Source organism: Hemitrygon akajei, chromosome 8, assembly GCF_048418815.1.
Source record: "Hemitrygon akajei chromosome 8, sHemAka1.3, whole genome shotgun sequence".
NCBI classification, from domain to species: Eukaryota; Metazoa; Chordata; class Chondrichthyes; order Myliobatiformes; family Dasyatidae; genus Hemitrygon; species Hemitrygon akajei.
Window position 1 is genome coordinate 43,890,173 of NC_133131.1, and position 13,550 is coordinate 43,903,722.

The 13,550-nt window shown below is 40.0% G+C and overlaps 1 protein-coding gene across 1 annotated transcript in view; it reads right to left on the reverse strand.

The window, feature by feature from the left end:
• upk3b (uroplakin 3b) overlaps positions 1-7,687 on the reverse strand; it is a 52,038-nt gene extending 44,351 nt beyond the window's left edge. Inside the window, exon 1 of the mRNA XM_073052993.1 lies at positions 7,610-7,687. Within this exon, the coding sequence (XP_072909094.1) occupies positions 7,610-7,687 (78 nt within the window). The remainder of the gene's footprint in view (positions 1-7,609) is intronic.
• Positions 7,688-13,550: the final 5,863 nt, after the last annotated feature.

Below are 13,550 nucleotides of genomic sequence, written 5' to 3' on the forward strand. Positions count from 1 at the left end.
ACGCAGCGAATACAATGGGTTTGTTAAATAAAGCAAAACATCATCAGCAAATAAATTAATCTTATATTCCTCCTGGTTAACTCTGAAACCCATAATATCTGGGTCTGTTCTAATTAATTCAGCTAATGGTTCTATCGCCAACACAAATAAAGCAGGTGATAATGGACAACCTTGTCTAGTTGACCTTGTTAACTGAAATGATGTTGAAATTTGATCATTTGTCATTACTTTAGTTTTGGGATTAGTATTTAAGGTTTTAATCCATTTTATAAAAGATTTTCCTAACCCATACTTTTCCAATACCTTAAATAAAAAATCCCATTCCAATCTATCAAATGCTTTTTCTGCATTTAAAGCAACTGCCACACTCATTTCCTCCCTTTTTTGTGCCAGATGAATTATACTAAGTAACCGAGTTACATTATCTGCCGATTGTCTATTTTTGATAAATCCTGTTTGATCCATATGTATTAATTTTGGTAAGTATTTAGATAATCTATTAGATCAAATTTTTGCTATTATTTTATAGTCGGTGTTCAACAAAGAAATAGGTCTATATGATGTTGGCTTTAAAAGATCTCTATCTTTTTTTGGCAATATTATTAAAATAGCTGTTGAAAAAGATTCTGGAAGTTTATGCGTTCTTTCCGCTTGGTGTGTTAACTCCATAAAAGGAAGAATTAGTAAATCTTTAAACTTTTTGTAAAATTTGGGCTGAAAACCATCTTCTCCTGGGGATTTATTACTCTGAAGTGATCCTAGGGCTTCTTCGACCTCTTTTAATGTAAAAGGCATATCTGATCCCTTTTGTTCTTCCGAATTCAACTTTGGAAGAGTTATTTGTGATAAAAACCTTTCTATCTCAACATTATCATTTTGTGATTCTGATTGATACAGTTCAGAATAAAAATTCTTAAAAATTTCATTAATTTCTAAAGGTTTATAAGTAATTTTATTTACACTTGTTCTAATTGCATTTATCATTTTGGAAGTCTGGTCTGTTTTTAACTGCCAAGCAAGAATCTTGTGTGATTTTTCACCTAGTTTGTAATATCTCTATTTAGTTCTCATAATTGCTTTTTCTGTTCGGTATGTCTGAAGTGTATTATATTGTAACTTCTTGTTAACAAGTTGTCTTCTTTTTTCGTCTGTCATATATCTTTGAGATTCTTTTTCTAATTTTGTAATCTCTTTCTCCAATTGATCTGTTTCTACCATATATTCCTTCTTAATTTTAGAAGTATAACTTATTATCTGACCTCTCAAATATGCCTTCATTGCTTCCCATACTATAAATTTATCATCAACTGAATGTAAATTTGTATCTAAAAAAAAACTGAATCTGCTTTTTCATGAAATCACAAAAATCTTGACGTTTTAATAATATTGAATTAAATCTCCATCTGAAACTCGATTCCTCTTTATCCATCATTATCATTGTCATTATCAAGGGGAAATGATCTGACAATATTCTTGCTTTATATTCCATATTTTTCACTCTGTCTTGATTATTTGTTGATAATTGAAAAAATCTATCCTTGAATAAGTTTTATGTCTATTTGAATAAAATGAATAATCTCTTTCTTTTTGATGAATTATTCTCCATATATCAATCAAATTTAAATCTTTCTTCAATGATAAAGTTAATTTTGCTACTTTTGATTTTGTAACAACCTTTGTTGATCTATCTAAAACTGGGTCTAAGCAAAAATTAAAATCTCCACCTATTAATATTTTGTCATATGTGTCAGCCAAATTCAAATAGGCCTCTTGTATAAATTTTACATCATTTTCATTTGGTGCATAAATATTCATAAGTCCATAGTTCTGAAAAAATTTGACAATGTATAATTACATATCTCCCCGCAGAATCAATTAATACATTTTGTATTTTAATTGGTAACGTTTTATTAACCAAAATTGCAACTCCCCTCGCCTTTGAGTTAAATGAAGCTGCGATAACATTTCCGACCCAATCTCGCTTTAATTTCTGATGTTCTATCTCTGTTAAGTGTGTTTCTTGTAAAAAAGCTATATCTATTTTCATTTTCTTAATATATGTTAAAATTCTTTTTCTTTTCACCGGTCCATTAAGCCCATTAACATTAAAACTTAAAAAATTCAGTAAATTAGTCATTATTTTTAACAGGGTTACTCCAATCTATAATAATACCTAATCTTTCAACTTTCGTAGTACCTTGGGGAATCTTTTTAAAATTCTTCATGTTGCTATGTGTCAGGCCAAGAAAGAAAGATAAAAGAAAAATAGATTATAAAGAAAAAAATAACAAAATACCCCCCTACTAATGTAGTGAATGAAAAAACACACAACATTACCCCCCTCCATTGTACGGGTCATGGCAATCACCATGATTACATACGTGAATCCCGTAGCAATCTATCCAAAGTTCCCCCAGCTCCCCCATAACATAAAAAAGTATATATAAGAGAAGAAAAAAAATAATATCACTACTCTCGATTAATATTTCTCAAATTTTAACCTTTCTCCCCCTGTATCATATAATTAAAAATATATTTAAATATTCTTCTGTCCTTAAACATCCATCAGTTCCATACACTGTCCCTATCTTCATCTTTAATCCGCTTCACTTTTAAATCATTGACTATAATTAGCGAATATTTGGGAGTATTTGTGCGAATTCTTCTGCATCCCGATAATTGGTAAAAAATCTTCTTTTTCCATCATCCAAAAAAATGATCAGGGTTGCCAGGTGGCGCAATATAAATTTATAGCCTTTTTCCCATAAAACTTTTTTCGCTGGGTTAAATTCCTTCTTTCTCTTCAAAAGGTCATAACTTATATCAAGATAGAAAAGAAAGGTTTTCCCTTCTATCATCAATGGCCCGTTTCTCTTTCTGGCACATTGGGCAGCTGCCTTCAGGATCTTTTCTTTATCTTGCTATCTTAAGCATTTTATCAAGATTGATCGTGGGTTTTGATCAACTTGAGGTCTTGGTCTTAAGGCTCTGTGAGCCCTTTCAATTTCAATTAACTGGGTTCCTTCTTCCATTTCCAAAATTTACGGGATCCATTTTTGAAAAAAAATTATTGGATCCTCTCCCTCTATACCTTCTTTAAGTCCAACAATCTTAATATTGTTTCGTCTGCTAAAATTTTCAAGTACATCCACTTTTTCCAACAACCATTTTCTTTCTGATGTCCAGGCAGAAATATTATCTTCCATTTTATTCACTCTATCAATGGTGTCTCCCATTGTTTCTTCCAAGTTTTTAATTTTCTTGTCCATTTTGTCCTGTCTTTTCATCATTTTATCAAACATAATCTTCATATTTTAATATCTTTTTAAATTACTTTTAATGCTTTTAATTCATGCATTATTTGCACCAAAGATTTTTTTATGTCTCCAATATCACCTCCAACCTCTTCCTGGTGCTCTTCTTTGTTTGTCTCTTCATCCTCATCTGATTTATCCAGAGAATCTGATTCCACCTCATATTCACTTTCATTTTCAGTTCCGATCATAGCTGGGATTTGTAGTTTGGATTGCTCGTGTTTGCGCATGCCCCTTCCTTCACGCATGCACAATTCCTATTGCTCTTTTTTTTTTTGGAAACGGTTGATGTTGCCACAGTTTCCTGTTCTGTATCGCCAGAGGTAAAATGCAGTTGAGCTCTTTCATAGCGGCCGGCCTTGATTCTTTTCCAACTTGTGTTGTCTTCAAAGTAGTAGTTTTCTTCTGCTTCTGTTTAGGAGGCATACCTTAAGACAATCTTGAATAGTTTATAAGTAGTTTTTAAAAAGTATTTACTAACTTTTCTTCACTTAAACGTTATTTTACTGGTTTTTTATGGGAGAGCTGGATTTCCACGACTCGATCCTACGTCATCACGTGACGTCCCCCCAGCCCAGACGAACATTGAGGCACTTCCTCCACACAGGGGGATTGACTCTTAGAGTTTTCTGTACCCTTCACTACTCCAATCACAGTCACCTCCACCAAACACACCCCTCCTTCTCTCCACTCCATCACATGTAGATCTTTAAGCTTCTTGTTCTATGCTCCCGCCCACTTGATGGGAGCATTCTTCTCCTTCTCCTCCTCCACCTTGAGTGTGTTCTCCTTCCTGTTCAACCTGATCAGTGTAGACCCAGCCAAGAATGGGCGACAGGAGGCTAATGCTGTGTCCTCAGGCTCCACACTCCTGGGGTCAAATTAAAAGAGTTTCCTCTGTTTATTCTAGGACTGCTCTGTTTCTCGGTATCTTTAGAAGGTTATGTTTTGGGCGAGTGGTTAACTCTGTGTAATGTACTACATGACAAAGCACATGGGTTCAGGGTGTTATGTTTTGCAACTTCCAAACTTTAACCTAATTCAAAGGAAGACACAGGAATCCAAAACTTTGTGTTTACTTTAAGCAAGGCCTGCATGTATCACGTGGTAGTGTGATGATGTATGCAATTGACATATTTGTACAGATAACTCGTAATAAATCATTTAAATGAACCAGAATGCGTGAGCGTGCTCTCTCTCTCTCTCTCTCTCTCTCTCTCTCTCTCTCTCTCTCTCTCTCTCACTCTCTCTCTCTCTCTCTCTCTCTCTCTCTCTATATATATATATATATATATATATATACACACATACACACAAGATTACTCAAATATTATTAAAATATTAAATAGACAACACTCTCCTCCCTGCTCAGTAATAATCTCCAACTCAATAGAGAATCGATCTCAACTATATACACAGTACACTATATAATACAACTAATATATACAGACATCCACAGCACAGTAAACTTTTTAAATTGTTCCATTCAGACCAGAAGATTTAATTGCCATGAAAGATTTCTTATTCTTGTGGGATAACATCTTCCCTGATAAGGGGAATCCTTCTGCTTGGCAGGTGAGACTTGTGGCTGTGAAACAATCTCAAGTTCTGGGGCCTCCTCCGTGGTGGTTGTGGGAGTTGACTCTGAGACGGCAGGAAGTGGTTCTGATAGTGGTAGCCAACTTCCTTCTCTAACAATTGACTCAGCATACCTCAACTCATCTATGAGTTGTCTCCAGATATCAGACGCAATCTCCACTGTGTAGGAGAGTGGTCCAGTTCTGTCCTTAATCTTCCCGAGTATCCACTTTTGATCACCTCTGTCGTCCCTCACCAGGATGCTTGCCCAGAGGTGACAGGAGATTCCTTGATTGGTGAACCTTCAATTTGTCTCCCCTGTTAGTCCCGCATCCTCCTCCTGATCTATCCCAGGCCAGCAGACAAAGCGTTCAGTCAACTCTTTCATTTTAACCATGCTTAGACAATCGCCGTGTACCTGAGAGAGTGTGGGGTCTTTTCTGGTTTCTCTTTGGAATCGTCATAGCAGAGAGACTTTCTATTTGCGCCAGGGAGAACATGTCGAGAGGAATGTTTTTTAGTAAAGTTTTCCGGTACTTCCTTTTCCAAGGGTAAACGGGTCAATTCATCAGCATTTCCATGACCTCTTGCTAACCTCTTGAATTCAATCTTGTAATTGCATCTTGCAGGAAACAGGGCCCACCTCTGCACTTGTGCTGCTGCTGTCAATGGAACACCCTTCTGTGGGTTGAAAATGGACACCAGTGGCCGATGATCAAAAACAAGGGAAAACTCTCTCCCACACAAGAGCTGGTTGAAATGTTTTACACTCCAAACCAGACCTAAGGCCTCTCTGTGTAATTTTTCCCTGCAGCAGTAAGGAACATGATGTTGGCGTTCAATTCCATCGCTCATAATATGTGACCTGACTGAACCTATACTATAAAGCAAGGTTCACTGGATAATGTGTGAGTACTGTGTCTGATGTCACCATTTCCTTTACTTTGTTGAAAGCCATCTCACACTGTTTTGTCCATTGCCATTTCCTCCCATTCTGCAGTAATGAGTTCAAGGGGTCAAGCACAGTTGCTAGGTTTGGCAGGAACCTGTTTTAGTAGTTGACAAATCCTAAAAAGAAACGCAACCATGGTGCATCCTTTGGCCTTGGGCTATTCACCACTGCTTGAATTTTCTCAGCACACCTGTGTAATCCTTGTGCGTCAGTCCTGTCACCACAGTAAGTGATGCTTACTTTAAAGAACTCACATTTGTTGCGTCATGCTCTGAGCCCATAATCTTTTAATCTTTTTAAAACTATCTTGAGGTTTCAGAGAATCTCCTTGTCATGCTCACCGGTAACAATGATGCCATCCAGGTAACACTGAGTCCTGATGAAGGGTCTCGACCTGAAACATCGACTGTACTTCTTCCTGTAGATGCTGCCTGGCCTGCTGCGTTCCACCAGCGTTTTGTGTGTGTTACTGAGTACCTAGGCAGCATTACAGCACCTGGTCTATAACTTCCTGCCAGAGTGCAGGTGCAGATGTTACTCCAAAAATAAGCAAATCATAGCAATAAAGTGTGTATAGTGAGAAACACAGAGAAACCTTCTTCCATCCCCATCTGCAAGTGGACCTCTGTTAAGTCCACCTGCTGAAGTGCTTTCCTCCAGAAAGGTTTGCAAAGATATCCTCTATACTGGGCAGAGGGTACTGATCTACATTACAGGGGATGTGGCGTGCAAGTGGTGGATGGATCTCCAAACGAGTTGTAGTTGTCACAGCCAATCACATCCCCACAGTCCTGATCCTTCTGTTTTATCACATACAAGCTCAATGTGGCTTGTTGGTTGTTGTATTTCACAGTTACGAATGTCATTCCCACAGGAGTTATATTAAGTTGAGTATCTGCAGACTTCAGTTTGGTATATTTGAAATGCCATTCAAACTCGTTTTGTGGAATGACTGGAACAGTTGAGATAGTGTCCAATTCCATTTTACTTAATTAACCGTTCACTTCTGGCATAAGCTATATTACTTGTCTATTGTTAATTTTCACACTCTAAATCTCAAGGCTACTTAGTCCTGTGTCATTATCAGATTATTCAGCAACTGTATGCAGCTTAGTGTTCTTTTTGAAACTGTAACTTGACATTTTAGCTTTTTCTCTTCCCTGAGCAGTCAAATTATTTTTGTCTGTCCAAAATGCTCTTTGTACATGTCCTACTTTCTGCATTTTCTGTAAGTTTCACCCTTAAACCTGCATTGGCCTGGTGCATCAGAGCCTCTGCCACAGATTATCAAGTGTACATTGAAACATACAGTGAAATGCGTCCTTAGCATTAACAACAACCAGCACATCCCAGATGTGATGGGGGCAGCCCATAAGTATCACCACACATTCTGACACCAACATAGCATACCCACAATATTCCACAGAACAGCACAAGCAACAACATCACCAGGAAAACAAACAAAAAAAAAGAAAATAACAGCAAAAACAAGCAATTTCCCTATCCCTCCATCTCACCAGCCTTTGTGATTCGTGCCTGTACCTGGGATTCAATGCCCATACAAACTTTCAACCCAGGACCTGTCTCAGTCTGCAGATCGCTGGTCACTTCAGTGCCTGTGATCTGACTTCCAGGATCGCTGACCTTCAACTGCAGAGTGCGTCTACCTGGACTCAACCTCCTGCACAGACCCATCATTTGATACCCCTGACCTCTAACTCCCTCTCACCCTTGACCCTAAATACTAACCTGAACACTAACTCACCTCACTGTCCCCAAAACCATTCCCATTAACAATTAAATCTGAGCCATGACATCGCCAGGCATCACACCTCATCGCCATGTTGACCAATCGGTAAATGGGGAAATGGTGGAATCCATTAGAGAGGAAGTAATAGTAGGACCTATTGTAAATCACAATACAATTATGAACAGTCTAAATGAAAGGGAAATCATGTTTGAAACTTATTAGAATTTATTGAGAATGTATGAGCAGGCTGGATCAAAGGGAACCAGTAGAGGTAGCATATTTAATTTCCAAAAGGTTACTCCACAAGTAAGGGTCCTTGGCAAAATAATAATAGAGTACAGGGATCTAGGATAACTAGGTCATCTTCAGACTGATGAGCTGTAACACATCCATTGCGAATTGTGCTGAGGTCTCAACTATATTCTGTTTCAATTGCTTAAGTAAAGAGTCCAGTATATTGTAATCAAATTTGCTAAGGGGACAAAACTAGAAGTGAAGAGGACACAAAGGTTCTATAAAGGAATATAGGTAGGTAAAGTAGGTAGGCAAAAGTTTGGAAGAATGGGCTTAAAGTCAAGAAATGTGAAGAATGAAGAATAGGAAAGCAGAAAGCAAAATATTATTTGAATGGAGACAGCTTACTGAATGTTGCTGTACAATAAGATCCGAGTCTTCATGGAACACACAAAGTTAGCATGCAGGGTCTGAATGCATTTAAGAATGCAAGTGGAATGTTAGTCTCTATTATAAAGGAAGTGTGGTGTAACAGTAAGGAACACTTGCCACAATAGTGAGATCACAGTTGAATTATTACATTCAACTTTGGTCTCCTTATTCAAAAATGTACCTACAATAAGGTAGTTCAGAGAAGCTTTAGTGTGTTGATCCATGGAATGAAGGGGTTAACATATGAAGAACGGTTGAATAGGGTGGTTCCATCCAATCTCCAGTGCTTAGAAGAACAGGAGGTGAACACTGCAACATTTAGGACATCTAAAACAAGTTACAGAATAAAGGTTCATCTGTTTAACTTGGAGATGAGGAGGAACTCGAAGATTGAAAAAAAAATCTACAGATGCTGGAAATCTAAAACAAATAAGAAACAGAAAATGTTTGAAATACTCAGCAAGCCAGACTGCATCTGTAGGAAGAGAAAAAGAAGTTTCAGATTGGAAACATTTCATCAGAACTGAGATGGAAACAAGCTTATAAAGCTAAGGGAGGGTGTGTCTCTGGGTAAAACCAGCATGACCATGGGGACCAGCCGTAAGCAAGATTAATTGGTGAATGAATGAATGGGAGCAGTAGGAGTGTGAAAACAGAGACAAAAGAAAATAGACAAGCAATTGAGAGAGCTCCAAATTGAAGAGCAAGACTAATCTAGCAGACTAAACTCGACTGCCCTTCACAGTTAGAGAGAGAGAAAGGAAAGAAAATACAAGCTGAGCTAATATCACAGATGGATGACTGAGGCAGGCTGAGAAATTAAATTATCCCGAATCTTTAGAATTCACTATTGAATCCAGTCCAGATTCAGAGGAATTTCTTCTCAAGAATCTACCTAGGTATCTGAAGAGTAATCAAGAATCGTTGTCATCGTTGTTATGAGCCATGTCATATGATGTAGGTGATCATGGTCTTTCCATGACAATGATTGCTCTTGGCAAGTTTTTCTACAGAAGTGGCTTGACATTGCTTTCGTCTAGGCAGTGTCGTTACAAGACGGGTGGCACCAACAATTATCAGTACCCTATAGAGATTGTCTACCTAGTGTCAGTGGTTGCAAAACCATGACTTGTGGTATGTACCAGCTGCTCATACGACCATCCACACCCGCTCCCATGTCTTCATGTGACCTTGATCGGGTGGGGTGGGGGCTACACCTTGCCCAAGGGTGACCAGCAGGCTAGCGGAGGGAAGGAGCGCCTTACACCCACTTTGGTAGAGATGTATCTCCACCCTGACACTCAAAATCAAAATCCCCATGCTGAAAAGATAAAGTTCTTCAAAACAGCTGCTTAGTATCCAACTGCAATCCAAACCAACCCCTCAATAACAATCAATATCATTGAGCCTGGATTTACTGCATTCCCTGAGGTGCCTCTATCTTTACGTGTCAATGTACTTGCATGTGGGGCAACACAATAGTGGCTACTCCATAATAAGTATTCTAAAGGATGTGGGAAATGAAACTTAGTGAAAAAAATCATAAAGTGAATGGAATACAAAAGAGGAAGACAAAACATTTTTGAGCAAACTATGCAAAAATGCACAAGCATGAACTCAAGACAGAACAAAGATTGTGTAAAGTGAGGCTGAATGAATAGGGTTCAGTGCCAAATTTCTTTCCAGTGTGCTCTTTCAGTGAGTTTTGTTTCCTGTGCGTGGTGCAACGTGCTGAATGTCACCTGGTGGACTTTTACCCAGATCCTTTAGAATACCGTCCTTATAGAGTAGCCACTATAACGTTGCACTGTAGGCAGGTCCGTTGACACACGGGCTGTGGGCGAAAGCAGAATACCTCCAGCATTCTCAACTCCCTGCTAATTGAACAGCAACCAAAAGACACAAAAAAACAAGAATTCTGAAATACAAACATTGAATGCCAGAGATAGTTGGTGTCATGTGCAGAGAGAAAGAAATAGAGGTACTCTTTCAGTTTCATGACCAGAAAATTCATTTAGGAGGAGCTTCATTTAGCGTGAGAAGATAGCGTGCTATGAGGGTCAATGTGTTGATTAACCAATGGTAGGAATGAATTCCCAGAATGAATAAAGTACTGTCAGAGACAATGCATGTAGTCTCCAGTAATCTGCTTACTGATATCCAACCTGTGCTTACCCAAGACTACTCGGTTCTAGACCACATAACACCTCAGTCAAACCATGGACCTAAGTGCTGAACTCCAGTTTCTTCCTATGATATCAAGGCAGCAATTGAGAGTGTGGCATCAAACTCCCCTGAAAAACCATAGACACCAAGAGGGTTACGCACCTCTTTGCTAAGAGGGTGTGGAGAAGTCAGCGAGGGACCCTGCCGCAGATCATCCTGAGCAGCTGTGTAACAGAGGACTCCAGTTCTGTAGCCTGTTCCCAGGAACGAACACACACACACACACACACACACACACACACACACACACACACACACACACACACACACACACACACACACACACACACACACACACACACACACACACACACGAAGATCGTCATCTCAGTGAAAGACACCCTTTGGTCGACATGAAGTTGGATGATCCTCCAGCACAAGTGAGGTATCGGTAAGGGAACGCTTGCTACTGGCACATCCCAGGCTGCAGGAGTACGTGCAAGCTGAGGGATGCACTGGTGCAGCCAGCGCAAAGGCTTGGTGAGGAAGGACTGCAGTTGAGTATCCTTCCAAGCAAGACATGGAGATGCTGAGTCTAGCAGGAAGGCCCCTGAAATAGCAGAGGGATGTATCACCCTGGGAGACCACGTGAGTGGCAATGGTGCTATGTACATAAACTGGTGTGCTAACACTACCATGTATCGAAACAGCAAAAATAAATGCATTAACCAAATGAGACTAAGAATGTAAAGAGCTTTGTACTGAGTTCACTCCTTTGTGTGTATCTTCATTATGAATAAAGATGAGTTTTGAAATTAAAATCAGTGGAAATCAACAGGAAATCAGTCCAACTATTGAAGTCACTTACACAAAGGAAGGTGATTGAAGTCCTAGAGACTAGGAGCAGTTTAGTTCAGTCTTTAGTTTATGCTTGTGCATTTCACATGTAGTTTGGTCCTTTTTTCCACTGCACTTCCGGTTATTTTATGCAACTCGTCAGACAGGCAGAGCTAACTTAGTGAATGTAGTTGATTAGGTGTAAGTAAAGACCATAAAACCAGAAGGCATAGGAGCAGAATAAGGCCATTCAGCCCATCAGTTCTGCTCTGACATTTGATCATGTCTGATATATTTCATCTCTCAACCCCATTCTCCTGCCTTGTCGCCATAACCTTTAACACACTGACTAATCAAGAACGTATCAACCCCCAAAACTTGCCCTTCACAACCACCTGTGGCAATGAATTCCACAGAGTCAGCACCCTCTGGCTAAAGAAATTCCCTCTCAACTCTGTTCTAAAGGGAGGCCTTTCTATTCTGAAGCTGTGCCCTCTGGTCAGAGACTCTGCCACTATTGGAACATCCTCTGCATGTCCACTCTACCTAGGCCTTTCAATATTTAGTAGGTTTCAATGACCACCCGCCCCACCTCCATTCTTCTAAATTCCAATGAGCACATGCCCAAAGTGACCAAATGCTCTTCTTACATTGACACTTTAATTCCCAGGATCACTCTTGAAGCCTCCTCTGGGACCTCTCTAAAGCTAGCACACACTTTCTTAGATATGGGGCTGAAAACTGCTCAAAATACTCCACGTGTAGTCTGACCAATGCCGTATAAAGTGTCAGCATTACCTCCTTGCTTTTATATTCAAATTCTCTGGTACTGACTGATAACAAGGTGTAACACCCAGGGAAAGGATTCACTGCTAATGTAACGGTCTTTCTGTAGAGGCAGTGTTTGGGCTATGGTTAGAGATGTTTTCATGCTGTGTGCCTGACATCGAGGTAATCTGGGTCTTGTGTTCGGCGGAAGATGGAGAGAGAAGATGCCAGAAAGGAGAGGTTGTAGACACCAGAAAGGAGTGGACTTGAGTGGGGCCGGGAGTTGACAAAGCCCAGGGAAATCGATGGAGGACCAGCAGAAGGGAAACCATGAGCTCCAACATACACATTAGATTGTTTCATTACAATGGGCCCTTTTCATTTTGTTTTCTTTATTAACCCTTTAGTCAAATTAAGAATTACAAAGTTAAATTGTTTAATTGCATAGGGTGTACTGTTTGTTATTTCGTGGTACTGACTTGTAACAGAGGAACACAGCATCCATACAAAGCAAGAGGTTTTGCACCTCAAATTTCACATGTCGGCAGGGCCAGTGATTGTTTTCCCTAGACGTAGGCTATCCACCGATCCTGGGGGTTACAATTGCATTTGCCTTCCTTACTTCTGAGTCAACCTGCAAGGTAACCATTAGGAAACCCTACACAAATCCTCTGCACTTCTGAATTCTGAATACACTCCCCAATTAAACAATACACCTTTATTCCCTCTAACAAACTGCATGAACATACATATCATGGCGCGACAGCGTAATGGTTGGTGCAACGCTTTATAATGCCAGCCATCAGATCGGAGTTCAGTTCCTACCACCATCTGTAAGGAATCTGTACGTTCAGTTCCTGTCGCCGTCTGTAAGGAATCTGTACGTTCAGTTCCTGTCGCCATCTGTAAGGAGTCTGTACGTTCAGTTCCTGTCGCCGTCTGTAGGGAGTCTGTATGTTCAGTTCCTGCCCCGTCTGTAAGGAATCTGTACGTTCAGTTCCTGTCGCCATCTGTAAGGAGTTTGTACGTTCAGTTCCTGCCCCGTCTGTAAGGAATCTGTACGTTCAGTTCCTGTCGCTGTCTGTAGGGAGTCTGTACGTTCAGTTCCTGCCGCTGTCTGTAAGGAGTCTGTACGTTCAGTTCCTGCCCCGTCTGTAAGGAATCTGAACGTTCAGTTCCTGCCCCGTCTGTAAGGAATCTGAATGTTCAGTTCCTGCCCCGTCCGTAAGGAGTCTGTACGTTCAGTTCCTGCCCCATCTGTAAGGAGTCTGTACGTTCAGTTCCTGCCTCTGTCTGTAAGGAGTCTGTACGTTCAGTTCCTGCTGCCGTCTGTAAGGAGTCTGTACGTTCAGTTCCTGCCCCGTCTGTAAGGAGTCTGTACGTTCAGTTCCTGCCTCTGTCTGTAAGGAGTCTGTACGTTCAGTTCCTGCTGCCGTCTGTAAGGAGTCTGTATGTTCAGTTCCTGCCGCTGTCTGTAAGGAGTCTGTACGTTCAGTTCCTGCCCCGTCTGTAAGGAGTT